General features: G+C 47.8%; 2 protein-coding genes across 2 annotated transcripts; one reads left to right on the top strand and one right to left on the bottom strand.

Annotated features, from left to right (window-relative positions):
* Nucleotides 1-5,607: 5,607 nt before the first annotated feature.
* LOC131207537 (uncharacterized) lies at nt 5,608-6,619 on the bottom strand. Its single transcript, XM_058200155.1, has 3 exons — nt 6,256-6,619; nt 5,808-6,176; nt 5,608-5,744 (listed from the first exon to the last, which is right to left on the bottom strand). The coding sequence occupies exons 1-3, from the start codon at nt 6,617-6,619 to the stop codon at nt 5,608-5,610; spliced, it is 870 nt and encodes a 289-aa protein (XP_058056138.1).
* Nucleotides 6,620-11,081: 4,462 nt separating this feature from the next.
* Nucleotides 11,082-12,841, top strand: LOC131209764 (golgin subfamily A member 7). Its single transcript, XM_058202900.1, has 3 exons — nt 11,082-11,475; nt 11,567-11,719; nt 11,786-12,841. The coding sequence occupies exons 1-3, from the start codon at nt 11,332-11,334 to the stop codon at nt 11,924-11,926; spliced, it is 438 nt and encodes a 145-aa protein (XP_058058883.1). The 5' UTR covers nt 11,082-11,331; the 3' UTR covers nt 11,927-12,841.
* The last annotated feature ends 1,726 nt before the right edge of the window (nt 12,842-14,567 follow it).

Genomic DNA, 14,567 nt, shown 5'->3' with positions numbered 1-14,567 from the left:
TATTTTACTGAAGAAAAAGAGAACCTATTTTCAAAGTATAACGCCCAGCTTGACCCAGGAACATATTCGTGCAAACGTTTTATAAACATCCCTCAACCAACCAATGGTAATTTGTAATTCTATGGAATTTATTACGAAGAGTAATGCTATCGTCAAAAACATAATACAGTTCTATTGGATTTATATTATTAAATTCCGCAGTCAAACTTGGTCGTTGTAGCGCCTGTTGTTGAGTATTGTTTGAGGACTATAAGCCTCTTTCGAGATACACCACTAACGAGCATACTAACGGACTAACGAGCATAGTCTGTAACGATGATGAGCAAATTGATGGGCTTTGCGTGCATCCACCGCAACGCATGTGAAAGTTTCAGCAACAATTAGTTTGCAAGGCAACCCAATCCGAACCCACCGTGGATTTCCATTAGTTTTTGAGTGCGAACAGATTTATTGTAATTCGGTTTCGAATAGATGGAGTGTTCTTCAGTGTATCAAGTCCCTAATTTGATCGCTCTTGCCGGTGGGATTGACGGGAATTGCCAATTGGCGTCCGTAGACATTCAAATTTGACCACCGACCATAGCAACCCGAGTGCCACGGGAGTGGGTAAAATTTGGAATTAAAGTATTGATTACTTTCGAGTGATGGCATGCCTTTGTGTTCGGCTCTTGTCCGTTGGCAAGGAATTGAATTCCGCTTAATTGCTACGTTGCTAATTGAAATCGAATAACTGAGCAATGACCGGAATACCGCACCATGATCAATCCACCACAGTGAAAGAAACTTTCGAGAAGCCATAAAGTTGGTTCCAGCGTCTCGATTTCCAGCTTCTTGGCTCGACGCAACGCTCACCGAAGTAAATAAAAGAACAAATCGCTTATTTAATTAAATGTTTCTACCCCTGCTGCTGCTGCTGCTGCTGCTGCTTGCCAGCCACTCACGACTCCGGAAGCCCTCGAAAGTTTCTTCATCAATCTGCATTTAACAAATTATTCCACACGCCGCACTGTTGAGCCAGACACTCCGCACAGTGATGTCCACACCTTCTCGAGCACATTATCGTTTGTCTCGTTTCATGACGACCGAGAAGGGCTTTCCCGTATGGTGTGGCGCAAAAATCAATCTCGACGTCGTCGTCGGCACAACATTGGAAAACTTCACACTTCCGTTCGCCATCGGAGGAAGTAAAGCGTGGGCACATTTCATTTAGCCCATTCTCATTTTGGCTAAGTGACGACACGGGCGCGCTGTATGTTACAAGTTGTTAGATGGCATCGACGATACAGAAAATCCCTTTTTTTTGCTTTGCATTTCCGGCAGTGCGAATGAATGATTACTCTAATTTATTTGACACGCACCAAAACCAACGGTGTCCGCGGTGAGGTGATTCGATAAGTTCAGATTTTATATTAAACGAACAGTGAAAGTGAAGTCGCTTTGAAGACAAGCGAAGCGAAATTTCACTGAAAGGACTCATGGTTGTCGTTTTTGTTTAATTTGCAAACCCAGAACCGTATGTTTGGTACGTTCAATCATATTTCATCTTGCTAATGCTAATATTATGAGGAATGTAAATATGTCCACCATCCGACGTCCGGAACGGATCGACCACGAGCCGTTTTGCCTTCCTAAACAAACTATTTGCCGATGCTTCCGGCGAGGCGTGTCTCGTTTCCGCACCGGATTGGGGTCGTGTACATATTCTTAAGTGTGTTGAGTTCACATAAAAAATCCTTTACCCTCGCATTTCACGTCAATCGCGTTGTCTGTAAGGTGATCCTTACCAGAGGTTTATTTTTAGAGCACTATTTTACAGCACTTGTTATTCAACTCCACCACTGGAAGCGTTGCGTAAACTTTCCCGACGATCTCTCTTCGAAAGGATTTTATTGATTTACACGATGCTCAGGCTCACTCGCGCCGCACGATGGGCCTTCGATGGCGCACGTAATTTTCACACTCGTCACGCCGTCCGCGTACTAAAGCGTGCCGATAAATTGATGGCTTCTGGTTCATTGGCGGATGGGAAAACTTTTCAAATTATGACGCCTCACGCCCGGGTGTGGGCCGGAAAAGCGACACTGTCGCCGCCGGTCGGCCATTCACGCCTTCACGAGTTCCGTCTCGGAACGGAAATCAAAGCAAAAGGGAACCAGTCGGCAACACACTAGCTCACGGCCATGGCCGCTGGGGTCCAAGTGACACATCCATTCACTAGCACGGTGGGCTTTTTATCATTTTCCTTATCTCCCTGGCACGACAAGTACAGGATTTTGAACACTGAAAACGGCACTTCCGGCTCAGCCGGCTCCTTATTGTATTTTCATCACTTTCAACACGTCACATTGTGTCACTATGCTTCAGCGCACACAACACCTCGACTCGCCCCAGTGAGTGGTCAAATTAATTTGCCCTCCGGCACGGGGCACACTTTCGTCTAACATCCGATGGAGCCGCCTGGTGGCCGACGGCGAGACTGGCGAGTTTTAACTAAAATGCCGAACCATGTGGTTGAACCGGGGCTACTGTTTGCCGATGAGTCCGCACGCACCGACGGTCGAATCGTGACTGACTTCGGGTCCGTGCAACAGCGCGAAGGACGACACGCCGGACCGTCAGCACCGGCTACCGAAAATTGCATGGTCGGAACCGCGCCGGATCGGGTTGGGTTTGGGGCCGACGCTGTGTTCTGTTTTGAGCTGCGCCTTCGCAATGCGCCGTGCCGCACGGTGATCTGACTCCGGAACCGGTGCTGGGACGGTGCACGTACAGAGTCCTGCTCCGTCGATATCGATGTTGGCAGCATATGTTACGTGTGGCTGTCGACCGGACGGACCGACGAAAGGTCTGATTGAAGATCTCCCTGATTGATGCTCAAGAAGTGAGATCGTGTAACGCCAAAGAGTGGGAGACAACCGGCCGTCCGGTCGTGGGAAAACTCCGGGTCCGGGACTGACTGGAGGTTGTTCGTAAATCAGCGCCTTGTGCGCCGCACGTTCTGCGGTCTCATGTTGGGGTTGTTGGGTTCTTGGACGTAGTCGTAGCGTCTTCCGTCTCGACTCACTTCGCGCGACGCAGGCCGGAACGGGGGTCTGTTTTCTTGGGCCGACATGACAAAATGACCGCATGCGGCCGGTGCTGAGTGACACCCGGGATGTCCCACTCGGGATTACAAAGCACGAACAGACACACGCGAGAGTGCGGAAGAAAGTTGCCGCAACACGTGCATCGCCTGGCAGCGTTTAAACATTTTTCTTTGCCACACAATTCAATTGTTGAAAAGTTTATCGTCTATGACCAGCGGTGGATGCTGCTGGTTGGGCACAGAAAAGCGCCGAAGAATTGACAAAACTGTACAATCTTCGGCTTCGGTAGAATTTCTAAGTGCCATTCATTTCCATTTAATTTCTACTCTGGATTTTGACCGCCCATGAAATGAATTTTAAAAACTGGCAACCGGCCAAACTATCAATAAAATGTACTGTTTGATTGTTAGCCATAATTTGCTTAATGCTGTCCATAAAAAAGAACGGATTTGTGGAGAGACATTTCTTGATTCCACTTCCATTTCCTTCCATTTGTTGATTTCACTCAGCTCAAGGGGACTCTCCGTAGACATCTTTTACAGCTAATAGTTGAGGTAGGAGTAGAAACGAAAAAGACTACTCCAAAAGGAACTTTTGAAACTATTCTCAAAATTGGAACAAATATAGACGCGGATGGATTGCATAGATTAGGGATTGTTTCAAAGATAATGCCCTGGATTTAGAAGTTTAATGAAGAATTTTGTTTAGTTTTAAGCGAATCCCCAATAATTCGTGGCTGCACTAATATTTTGTAGACGCCGAAAACAGAAAGTGTCATTTGGTTTATTTGGACCAGGTAGCTGACAAGGCCGGCAGGAATCTGTTACTTAACACTTCCGTCCGTATGCTCTCTATTGCGTGCTGGAAGCGAGTAACAATCAATCAACAGCCCTTACCTAGGCTCTCGAAGCTGGAGCAAAACCCGCACAGCTGTAGGGCCAGCGGGTCATAATGTAAGTCTCTGACGTTCTGCAAATCCTCCTCCATCCTCCCCTCCATTACTCAGTATGTTCGAGGTCCGAGGGCGAGGTAGCTGGCCCACCCAACGGAGGTTGGCCTTTTTCGGCGAATAAACAGATTGCACAGTCCCGGGAGGGCGCCGAGAGATGAACCAGGGTTCCTTGTAGCAATCACACGATTCATTTGTTGAAGTTCGTTTGCTGCGTACACGATGTTGGTCCCTAATGGGAGTTTCCGATACGATTGGCTGGCTTGACATGCTTTCGGTTGTTTTCTTGTTTCGTTCGCCAGTTTCAGTGTAGTGTACTTGGAATTCAGAATCAAGAAAGTTACCCGCAATGCTGCTGTCTAATGGAAATTCGTTGTCTTTCCAATTCTTGAAAAATTTTCACCAATAATACAGACAAACATACGGTCCGGAAGTATCACTTCTTCTGTCCCTTCTGGATAGAACCATGGACATGTGGAATGTTCAAATGTGTTGTGTGTGATGTCGTTTCTTTTTTTCCCAATGTCAATGGATTACTTAAAAAGATTAATAATTAAAATATAAATCGAGCGCTACTTGTTAAAACGTTAGAAAGATTTTGGTGTTTCCGTTGGAAAATGGACCATGGTACAAAAATACTTGAAAAAACATTCATCTTTTCTGCCAAAAAAGTTTTCGCCGGTGGTTGCTGGCTGACTCACGACCGTGACTTTGCTGTTGGCGAGCGGTGCTGTCCAACGCAGCACGCAACATAAGTTTACGTCCGGCATCACCTGTTATTCGTCAGCATAACACGCGACCCGCCACGTAGCCACGGGTAGCTAGGACCTACCGCAGGCCAACGGGCTGGCGCCACAACCGGAGGAAAACAAAACTCAAACGCCATCCATCTTAGAGTGTTATGCTTTGTTCGATTTATTCACCAGTTTGCGCGGTCGATAAAGCAACGGCGCAGCGGAAATGTGTTGAGTTTTCCACCCGACACGAAATCGTGCAGATCGGCCGGAGGCCGCTGGGCGGCAGTTTCCTTGGCGACGGTGTCAACAAATAAATAAATAAATAAATAAATAAATAAATAAAGAAGTACGTAAATATTCTGTCAACTAATTAACTTTTGTCCCGGTTGAGGGAAGGACACCAAGGGCTCAAGGAAGTTGAGTATAATCGTTTCTCCGAAAGCGCTGTTTCGGCCAAAAACACTTGGGGAAAGCTCGGACTGTGGGATTGACTGGATTTGGGAAGTCTTTGCCCGGTGTCGGCTGGCTACGGCCGGTGGATTAGTGTGGGACAGCGGTGACGACAGTGAAAAATGGAACTATCAGCGGGCTGTGACGTCGTCGGGTAGTTAGAGCGGAAGATGATCCGCAGTGCTTGACGGACTAACCGGAATAGGACGGCGTTAGGAATGGAGTAGATCAGAAGGAGCTAGTGAAGTGAAGTAGAGGCGAGAAAGAGAGAGAGAGAGAAAGGGAGGAACAAGACCACTGCGTGGAGACAAAGTAGATTGATGACGTCCAATGCCGTGTTCACGAGGTCCGAACAAACCGGACCAGATCCGTCTTGTGCGTAAGTCTAGATTTTATGATTATCGATGGCATCGAGGAAGCTGTATCCGCTGTACGCCCGGTTGCTGGCCCAGTCCTTGCTGTACGCGTTGTACGGCGAAGCCGAGTAGGACGGGTACGCACCGTAGGCCGCGTAGGAGAGTTCTAGAATGGAGGCTCGACATTAGTAACCAGCGTTCTTGAGCTGGGTGCTCCCCGAGTACCTACCCGGACTGGACTCGCTGCTGATGTGCGAGTGTGCGTGGATGACGTGTGGCTGGATCTTGCAGATGTTGGTGTTGCGGAAGAAGTAGAACAGCAGCAGACCGCCACCGATCAGCATCACCTGGATCAGGCCCACCCCGAGCAGGATCGGTTTCAGGAGCAGCTTCAGGTGGACCAACTTCAGCATCACGGCCAGCGGCAGGATGAGGCTCCACTTGCGCTTCTTTTTGCCGCGCGCTTCAAAGTCGTCGTCGGCCATAAATCGGGCGCCGCTTTCGGCGCCCACACCCACCTGCACGCCGTGGCTGGCGATGAAGGTGTTCAGGGACCGCTGCAGGAACTTGGCGCCCTTCACCAGCTCGCTATCGTACGCTGTGAAAAACCACAAACGGGACGGGACGGGATGGTTACGACTCGGGGGACGAGCTGCTGTCTGATGCCGGACACTTACGGCTCATCTGTCGGGCCTCGGGAAACACGTCGTCCTCCTTCGGTTCGGCTAACCGCACCAGCTTGAGGCCACTGGCACCGTCCACTGTCGCACTGCTTTCGGCGGCGAACCAGTTCATGCGCCCCGTCGCAAACGACCAGAGGTAGCGTGAGAAGCGGTACTTGAAGCAGGACACCAGCCGCTTCGACTTGTAGCACTCGGACTGCGTGGTCAGGACGTAGTCGTCCAGCTTGAGCGGACCCCCGGACGGGGTCGGCACTGGGCCGGGATCGTCACTCTGCACACCCGGACACACGAGGGCCAGCAGCAGCAGCACCAGGGCCAACGCACCGACGGCCGTCACTCGATATCCTGACGAAGCCATGGCTCTGTCCACCCGAAACACGGTTGGCTGGTTGTCTCCTCGACTCGACTTCACGCTGGCAACACTGGCGCTGGCAGGATGCGTGCGATACTCCGTTGATTGATGGACTGTGACTGGAGCCGTGGCAGGTGAAGGCTTTTATACTGCACACCTGCACACCACCACCGGAAGGCGTGTAGCCGCCCTTTTCCAGGTCAGTGGCCAGGGCGTTGATTAGATCGTTCGGTCCCCGATCCCCACCCTCGGAGCGTATCACTTTCCTGGTCTAATTGCTTCTCTGGCTCTCGGGCGAACTCTCGGATGGCGATCGCCCGGCCGGCGCGAGAAGCCAACTCCAGTTCCCGAGGAGCATCCAGGCCGATGCCACGAACCCGGACACATTATGCAGCACCTGGTACGCACACACACACACAAGCAGAAACACTTTTCACTGTCCACGGCTGAGACCGCTAATGAAAACATCATTATCCATCGTTCATTCAGCAGCTTTCCATTGAGCGACGCTGGATCGCGGTGGCCACGCCGTCATCAATGATCTTGAGAGCATAACAACCGTTTATCTGGCGCCCACTTTCCCCGCTGCTGCCGTGTCGGGACATTTATTTTTAGTCCCAACACTTCCCGTGCACCACTGGGCACTGGAAAGCGAAAACCCCTTGCAACGCACTAAACGCAGCGGAATGCGCATGAAGGGAGCGTTTGGGGTCGCGAAATTGTGTGCCCAACGGCTGTTCTAGACCCAGAATATTCTTGGATAATAATGCCACAAGTCTGGGTGGAATCTTCCCAGAGTTAAAGTTCTTCACAGTTCAGTTTCAATTGATCGTGATCACGGATGTGGCATGATTCCGGAGCACGCTGTGATATTTATTTCCTGGCATCTACCGCTTTAATGTTCCCAATAAAGCCGAACAGCGTCCTCGAGTTGGCGATACGATTTTGAAACGGTTCCGTTTACTATTATCTGGCGAAAACCTCGGGTACTTCAAAAGAAAATTCCTGCCCGGCCCCTCCAACATCCTACCACTCTCGAGCCTGTCCTAGCTATTCCGGCCACACCGAAACAGCGAGTTAATTATTTACTTAAGCGCGATCGCGATAGGAAAATTTATGGCCCACCACTTAGGGCCGCGTTTATGAATAACCATCTTTCGGATGATTTTCGTTAACGAGTTTTTTCCACGCTTTACCAACAATAATTTAGAACGTATTTCCATCGCCCCCCACGCGGATCGAGCGATGGGTCGGCCTAGAAGGCCGAGGGCGTCTGCTGTTTACGCGTTTCGCCGCGCGCCATACGCGAACGGATCCTCGCCAGACAACAACCCACGATTGCCTACGATCAGATCGCGCTTGGGCTGATGGCGCACCCGATTACCCGGGCCGGAAAAGAATGCTCCCCAGGCCACGTTGGCCATGGCACCTAGTTTTACGTGCACTGGACTCATCAACTGGCGACGGGTGAAAGTGACCCGGTGACTAAATTCTCTCCTTCAGGGGATCTTCAGCGGTTGTACAGTACCCATTGACACAGGTCGTGAGGTGATGAACACTTACGGAAACAAATTTGGTCAATGGTTGCAACGCACTCAACTACAGCAATCAGCTTTAAAAATATGCTTATAACCATCCTGCAGGATTGACCACACTCCAAAGCACCCAGAAGCTCATCGTAAACCAGAACCAGGCAGTATCTTCGGTCATGCGGTGGTGCCCACAGAGTTGCGATAAATGTGAGCAGCACTGTGCCAAGTCGCGTGTGATGCGTGCGATTTTGTTCGGAATGCTAATCACCCCGGCGACAGTAGCCGGCACACGCCCAACATCGGCCCTTTATGCTGCGGTCGGTCACTGGCCCAATCACCAACTGATCTACTTCGTGTGGATCCCTCCCGTCAAGATCGCCTTGCGGCTCGTCCACGGCAATTATGCTCATCAGCCGCCTCGATATCAGATTTGCTGCGTCTCGTTCGCACGTGCGTGCGGGCAACGTTGTGATCCTCGGGCCCTCGGGGCCCGTAGACAAAACAGCTCGAAAGAAACTGCCCAGAGGAAAGTGCTAGTTCCAGCTGATGGATGCACGGGCATCGCTGAAACGGCGGGTCCAGGCCCCGTGGGTCTGGTCCGTGATCAAAAGATCCTGCCTATCTACCGGACCGAAGGTGTAATTAGCATAGTAGCACTTTTTAATGAGATTAATTTAAATTTATTTAACTAAGCCCTGGGCTGATCAAGCAGCGCTCATGCTTACTGTTTCGCAGTGGGGTCGCGATGATGGATCGATCGGTGCGCCAGTCGAGAGGCGAACTAAATCAAGTGCAACCGGAACAGGATAACAGCCAGGCAGTAGGTTGGCCGACCGGAATCGATTGATTGATTAGCTACCGTCTGCTGCCGGTATCAGCTTTTATCACCACTCTCTAACTTTCGCCAAACCACCAATTGTCGCCCAGATAAGGCATGGAACGGCGCCACCGGAGATGGACTCTAGTAGGCGTGCATTGATTTTTGGCTGCCTGACAACTGATACCGATTTTTCCCCTTTCTTAAATGTGGTTGTTCACAGGGTGAACCATGGCGCTGTTGATAATTTTTTTATTTTCCAAGCGATCCGATGGGTTCATACAATAACATTGGAAAAACGTGCACTCGGTGGAATTTGAGTAAAATAAACTCTGACATATTCTGAGAAGGAGTGTTGGACTTAAAACAATTTTATTATTTTACAATACAGATGAGTTTCAGGACCCTCGATGCGACCCATCTGTCCGCTGTCAATCATGGTTAGTTGTATTAATTTAAGCTAGCTTCAAAACGTGTACGTTTCCTTTTTCAAAAAAAAAGTAATATCCTTAATCCAATCCTTTTTTTGGTACAATTGCAGATATGTGTATTGCCTCCATAATATATTTGGTACTCGTTGTTGGCGAAGGATAAGTGGTACCCATTTCGTTTAGGCTTGCACTCCACCTGCTGGATGGATCCCAAAGTCTACGTTTATCTTTATTGTCACCGTTACCTGGACGGTAAGCCGAGCTAATTGAGATTTACGCACGTCATCAGCGGCTGGGGAGCGGCCAACGAACCTTTCGCCATCCTGAAGGGCCCTACACCAACTGGTTTCTGTCATGGCAACTAGGTAGCTCGTCGGTGTACGTTTTTAATCCCCGCTCGGTTTGAGCCTTTACTTTCACTCTACCCAGCATCGAAAGGAAAATGTTTCAGCGCAATTCGCTGGCTTAAAGATGAGCTAGCGTAGTATTAAATCTCGCAAGCATAAGCCAAGGAACTAATGGAATAATGCCTGTCAAAACAATTTCCCGCATGATTGACGACAGCGAAAACGTTACAAACCAAATGCAGGAGAACAGCAGCGTAAAAGTGTGTGGAATTCGTAGGAAAGCACAAGGCGGCTTTTAACGGGAAACAGACTGACCCTTTAAGCCCTCTTATCGCAGCCTCGTTTCCACTCGAGGCACCTTGTGGACTGTGGATTACACGTTCGTTTTCCATTAATTCAATCGTTTCCCTATCAATGAAGAGGTGTGTAATGGATAGGAATTAACACCACTTGACACTGTTCCGACAACACCGGCGCGCTGTGTGGTGCACTCAATACCAGGATTCAAACAACACCGGATTCAACAGGCTTATTATCGTAACGGGCTTGTGAGGTTTTCCTTTTCTGTACATTCTCTTTCGATCTTAGCACCAGGATGGATTTCTTACAAAAGGGCAACACATTTAATATCAGCATGAGTATGTAATAAATCTAAGGTATGTAATGTATGTATGTTATATCACATAAAATCATCTTTTATGTCAAACGAGAAACGTGCCGGTTTTTTGCCTGTGATGGCAACCAATTGAGAACCTCTCGACCTGTAGCCGGCGACATCCAACTTCAACATCCACTTTCTGCGAACATCATACATCTACGACTTGGTTTGAATTTGGGGATCTGCCTATGCCAAACAGAATACGTAAGATTGAATTATCATCAAAGCTTCTCGAAAACAGTACCATCTCACCACTAACAGATATAATGCATCCTTTATCATTATCATTTAAATGATAAACGAATAGAAATGAATAATACACAGTTAATCCTATTCTAAAGAGCACCAATCAAGAAAAAAACAAATGAGATAATCTTACTAATTTTGAAACTGAATCTTGGCCACAACAATTCACCACTGTCCGTTTCATATTTCTGGGATTAGGAAGATAAACTTTTTCTCAAATCAAATATCGTTCTTTCGAAATAAAGTTCCGGAAACGCTGTATCTTCAAATTTAAATCAAACTCTTCCCTTCGTACTTGAGACGTTTCCCGTCAGATGGCAGAGCGAGATGAATTATTTCGACAGGCCGCAAAGCACCCGAAATGTTTCACTTGACAGCGCACATCAAAAGACAGCAAAGTTTGACACTTGGAAGAGGCTTAGCGAAAGGAGAAAAAATAAAGCACGAAAACAGCAACATTTGGCTGCACAGATTTTCAGCTTTTCCAGGGCCGAGTATTGCGCCAATCCGTTGGCTGGTGTACTGTGCAACAGTGGACTTTGGCCGCGCGGTGCGCCTGTAGACGCAGCCCACATTCAACCTTTGCAGTGCACGAGACGGCCTCGGAACGGAGGCAGCCCCGTTTGTTGTTAGTAGTGTTGCCACTGATAGTGCAATCCATTGTGCTCAGGACAGCGTTTCAGTACCATGGCCGGGAACGTCCGCATGTCGCAACCGGGCACGCCAGCCACAACGCAGCCGAACTACATGAAAGTATTCATTCAGAGGGACTACAGCGAGGGCACATCGGTGAAATTTCAGAACCGCTTCCCACCGGAACTGGAAAGTCGGGTAGGCTGCAACGCGCACCGTTCCCGGGTGTCGGAATGGCTTCGACTTAGGGAACTGGCTTACTAATTGAATTTATCATTATCACTCGCAGATCGATAGGCACACATTCGAGAGCACGATGAACAAATTAAATGAGTACTTTGCCGAAGCAGAAAAGGGTTCCTGCAGCACGTACTGCGAAGGATGTCTGGCGTGTATCACGGCATATTTGATCTACATCTGCTCGGAAACACACTATGAGAAGGTGAGACTCGTTCTGTTAGCTCAGCTTTTTGGTACTTCAACTGCTCACACTTGTCTCGCTTTTCAGTGCCTCCGGAAGGTGTCGAAGTACATTGCAATGCAAAACGAGCGGGTGTACAATCCGAAAGGGCTCCAGATTACGGACCCGGTGTACCGTGGGTTGCGAGTAATAGAAATTTCGATCCTCGACCGCCCCGGACGCACGTGACTGCCGCTATCCCATTCAACGGAGGAGTTTTTCATGTAATCGGAGCGCTCCGCAGCTGGCGCTCGAAGATGCTTTCCTTCTCCGGCGAATAAGCAGCAAACAGTAGTTTGAGGCAGCGTACGGCAACGACGTCGAAAATACTTCCAATCCGGCAACCGACACTGAGCATAGGGTGTGTGTGAGTATGTGTGTGTGTAAATGTTTGCGCGCATTCCGTGAAAAAGCACCGTTCTCGGCGAACGTACTGTTGCGCACGAGAACAATCACAATAAATAGGACAACGACGACGACAACGGCTCTGCTGATGATGGGCTAGGAGTGCCGAGAGGCGGCGGACGATACGTCATGTTGAATATATATTTATATATATTTAAACTTACCAACTCTAGCTATAAATCGGTTACTGAACCGCTCCGCCAGTCTACCTTCCACCATCGTCCATGTTGTATCGATGTATGCAAGGAGGCCCAGTCAGACAGGAATTAGATGCTGCCCCGAACCAGAGTAGGGAAAACCAGTGACATCGAGCAGACTGTACTGGACTTAAGTGTCGGGCATTGCAACAAGATATCACTACGCAAATTCCATTACTTATACAAGAGTCCCGTAGAGTAGACGCTAGGGAAACGGTTAATGGTTAAACTTCTTAGTATTAGAACAGCTACACCACAGGTTTGTTAAAAGAGCATTGTGAAGCGGATGCACATTGTCGCTCTCTCACTTCTTTACTGTTCTTTCGATAGCGTGGTGGCACCCAGAGGCCAAGCAGTGCATTGACAAATGAGGTTTTTTTAAAGGGGTTTTGTTTCGTTCGACATTACCCGTTTAGCTAGAACTTTCCCCATCACCGGTGCAGACGGACGGAGCGAGTGAATGATGCGAGTGGAATGCAATTGTTTATGAAGTAATAAATGAGACGGAAAAGATGGTTCTATATATTTATCTGTAAATCTGTTTTGCTTCTTACTTTAATAGTATCTGAGCTTCTATAGTAAGATTTCTATAGTAACGTTCTACATTTCTACATTTCTAGTAACTGGAATCTCAAGAAAACAAGACCAATGTAGTTACACGGTAAAGAATCCACATTGTACAATAACAATCGTTATCCTATAACGGTCGGCTAAGTAATGCCAAACGAGCGCGTTTTTCAAAAGGAGTAACGTTTACATATTACTAACTCACTATTATTACTTACCTTATTTGTGGCTTGGTTCCTTGTTTGGCTGCGTCATTGATTCGGATTGTTTGGTTTACAAAGTTAAAAAAAAATACAAAATTTCACATGGGCGAACAGATTGACGTCCAATTGTTTGATTTTACGGATTGCTTCATTTGGGTTTCAAATTCTTGCAAGACGAAAAATTACCGTACAAATTAGCTTCTTACTACCCAAGACATCTGAACAGTGTTTTGGGAACGTGCGAAATGACGGTTTTGGTATTTGATCTGTTGCCTCGCCGCCGTGAGCCTACTGCGAGAATGGTTCGAAAACATTCGTCCTAAAGCTAAGCCATTTTTGTAACATTCTTTTTGCGGGTTTCTGTTGTGTATTTGGTTTACATGACAATTTCTTTTGATTGCAACGTGTTTTCAGTCCATCGGTTTTGATGGTTCTGTTCGATCCGTGTAGACCGAAGGGACACACATTACCTAACGTTTAATCACAACAAGTTTAAGGATGCTCTTGCTTTTCTTTTACCTTACTTTTGTCACGCTTCTTGAAATACAGGGCTAATTAATTGAGTGCCGTCCAATGAGAGTTTTGTTTATGCTGTTTACTTTAGTTTACTAACCAGTCTTAGGTAAGAGCTAGAAGAAAAACCATTCTGCACCTACACACTTCGAGCACCATTTCACTGGGTTTCGGGGAAAAAAATTGGGTGCGCTATCTGTTTGGGCTTTGCTTCATGAAGACACGAAATCGTGTAGTTGCATATTTCACATCAGATTGAACCATCGTGTTGTAAGCACGTCGCTGAAAGGACACAAAACACAACCCCAAGCGAGACGGAGATGATCTTTGAAAAACCCAGTCTCCAGCTAGTTTTTCTGCTCAGTTTACACCATTCTCCAGTAAAGAAAGTGCAAAAACCCTCCAGCGTCGGAAAGGAAGTAGTATATAGGGTAGGTTTCGTAGTGCTAAAGGACGGTAGCAACATTGCATCGGTATTCTGTCTTTCCTCTTGCTTCCCCATTGTACACACTCGCTGCATTTGCTTTTAATTCCTACATCCTAACAACAACGATAAAAACTAAATGAACCTCTATGGCCGTCGTCCTGCGGCTACAATGAATGCCACGCACATGGCAAACCGTTTTCGCTATGCTTCCGGCTTGCATGAACAGATAGTATTCCTTGTCTACATATTTAATCTCCGTCTACAGACGGCGCGCTGTCTCCATTTTGCTTTTCTCCATGTGGAGTTTGGACTGGAACCGGGAACCCTTTAACACACCTAATATTTGTTGCTTTGGTTTCTAGGTTCGAACTAACACTTATCCGCTACACGCTGCTTAACGATTAATGTCTCCTATGTCTAACGCTTCCCAACATTCGCTCTCTGGCTGTGCACCTACATCTGGTAAGTGCATTCACTGCAATTTCTGGAGAGAAAAAAGCACAATGAAGTATCAACAA

Source organism: Anopheles bellator, chromosome 2 (genome assembly GCF_943735745.2).
Source record: "Anopheles bellator chromosome 2, idAnoBellAS_SP24_06.2, whole genome shotgun sequence".
Lineage (NCBI taxonomy): Eukaryota > Metazoa > Arthropoda > Insecta > Diptera > Culicidae > Anopheles > Anopheles bellator.
This window is presented reverse-complemented; position numbering and strand designations above follow the sequence as displayed.

What these genes read in the sequence shown, in the direction of transcription:
- LOC131207537 (XM_058200155.1), bottom strand. Translation starts at nt 6,619, where the DNA reads ATGGCTTCGTCAGGATATCGAGTGACGGCCGTCGGTGCGTTGGCCCTG. An exon ending in CGAGGCCCGACAGATGAGCC is followed by an intron (nt 6,177 to 6,255) that starts GTAAGTGTCCGG and finishes GGTTTTTCACAG; the next exon opens with CGTACGATAGCGAGCTGGTG. An exon ending in CAGCAGCGAGTCCAGTCCGG is followed by an intron (nt 5,745 to 5,807) that starts GTAGGTACTCGG and finishes CCTCCATTCTAG; the next exon opens with AACTCTCCTACGCGGCCTAC.
- LOC131209764 (XM_058202900.1), top strand. Translation starts at nt 11,332, where the DNA reads ATGGCCGGGAACGTCCGCATGTCGCAACCGGGCACGCCAGCCACAACG. An exon ending in CACCGGAACTGGAAAGTCGG is followed by an intron (nt 11,476 to 11,566) that starts GTAGGCTGCAAC and finishes TATCACTCGCAG; the next exon opens with ATCGATAGGCACACATTCGA. An exon ending in CGGAAACACACTATGAGAAG is followed by an intron (nt 11,720 to 11,785) that starts GTGAGACTCGTT and finishes CTCGCTTTTCAG; the next exon opens with TGCCTCCGGAAGGTGTCGAA.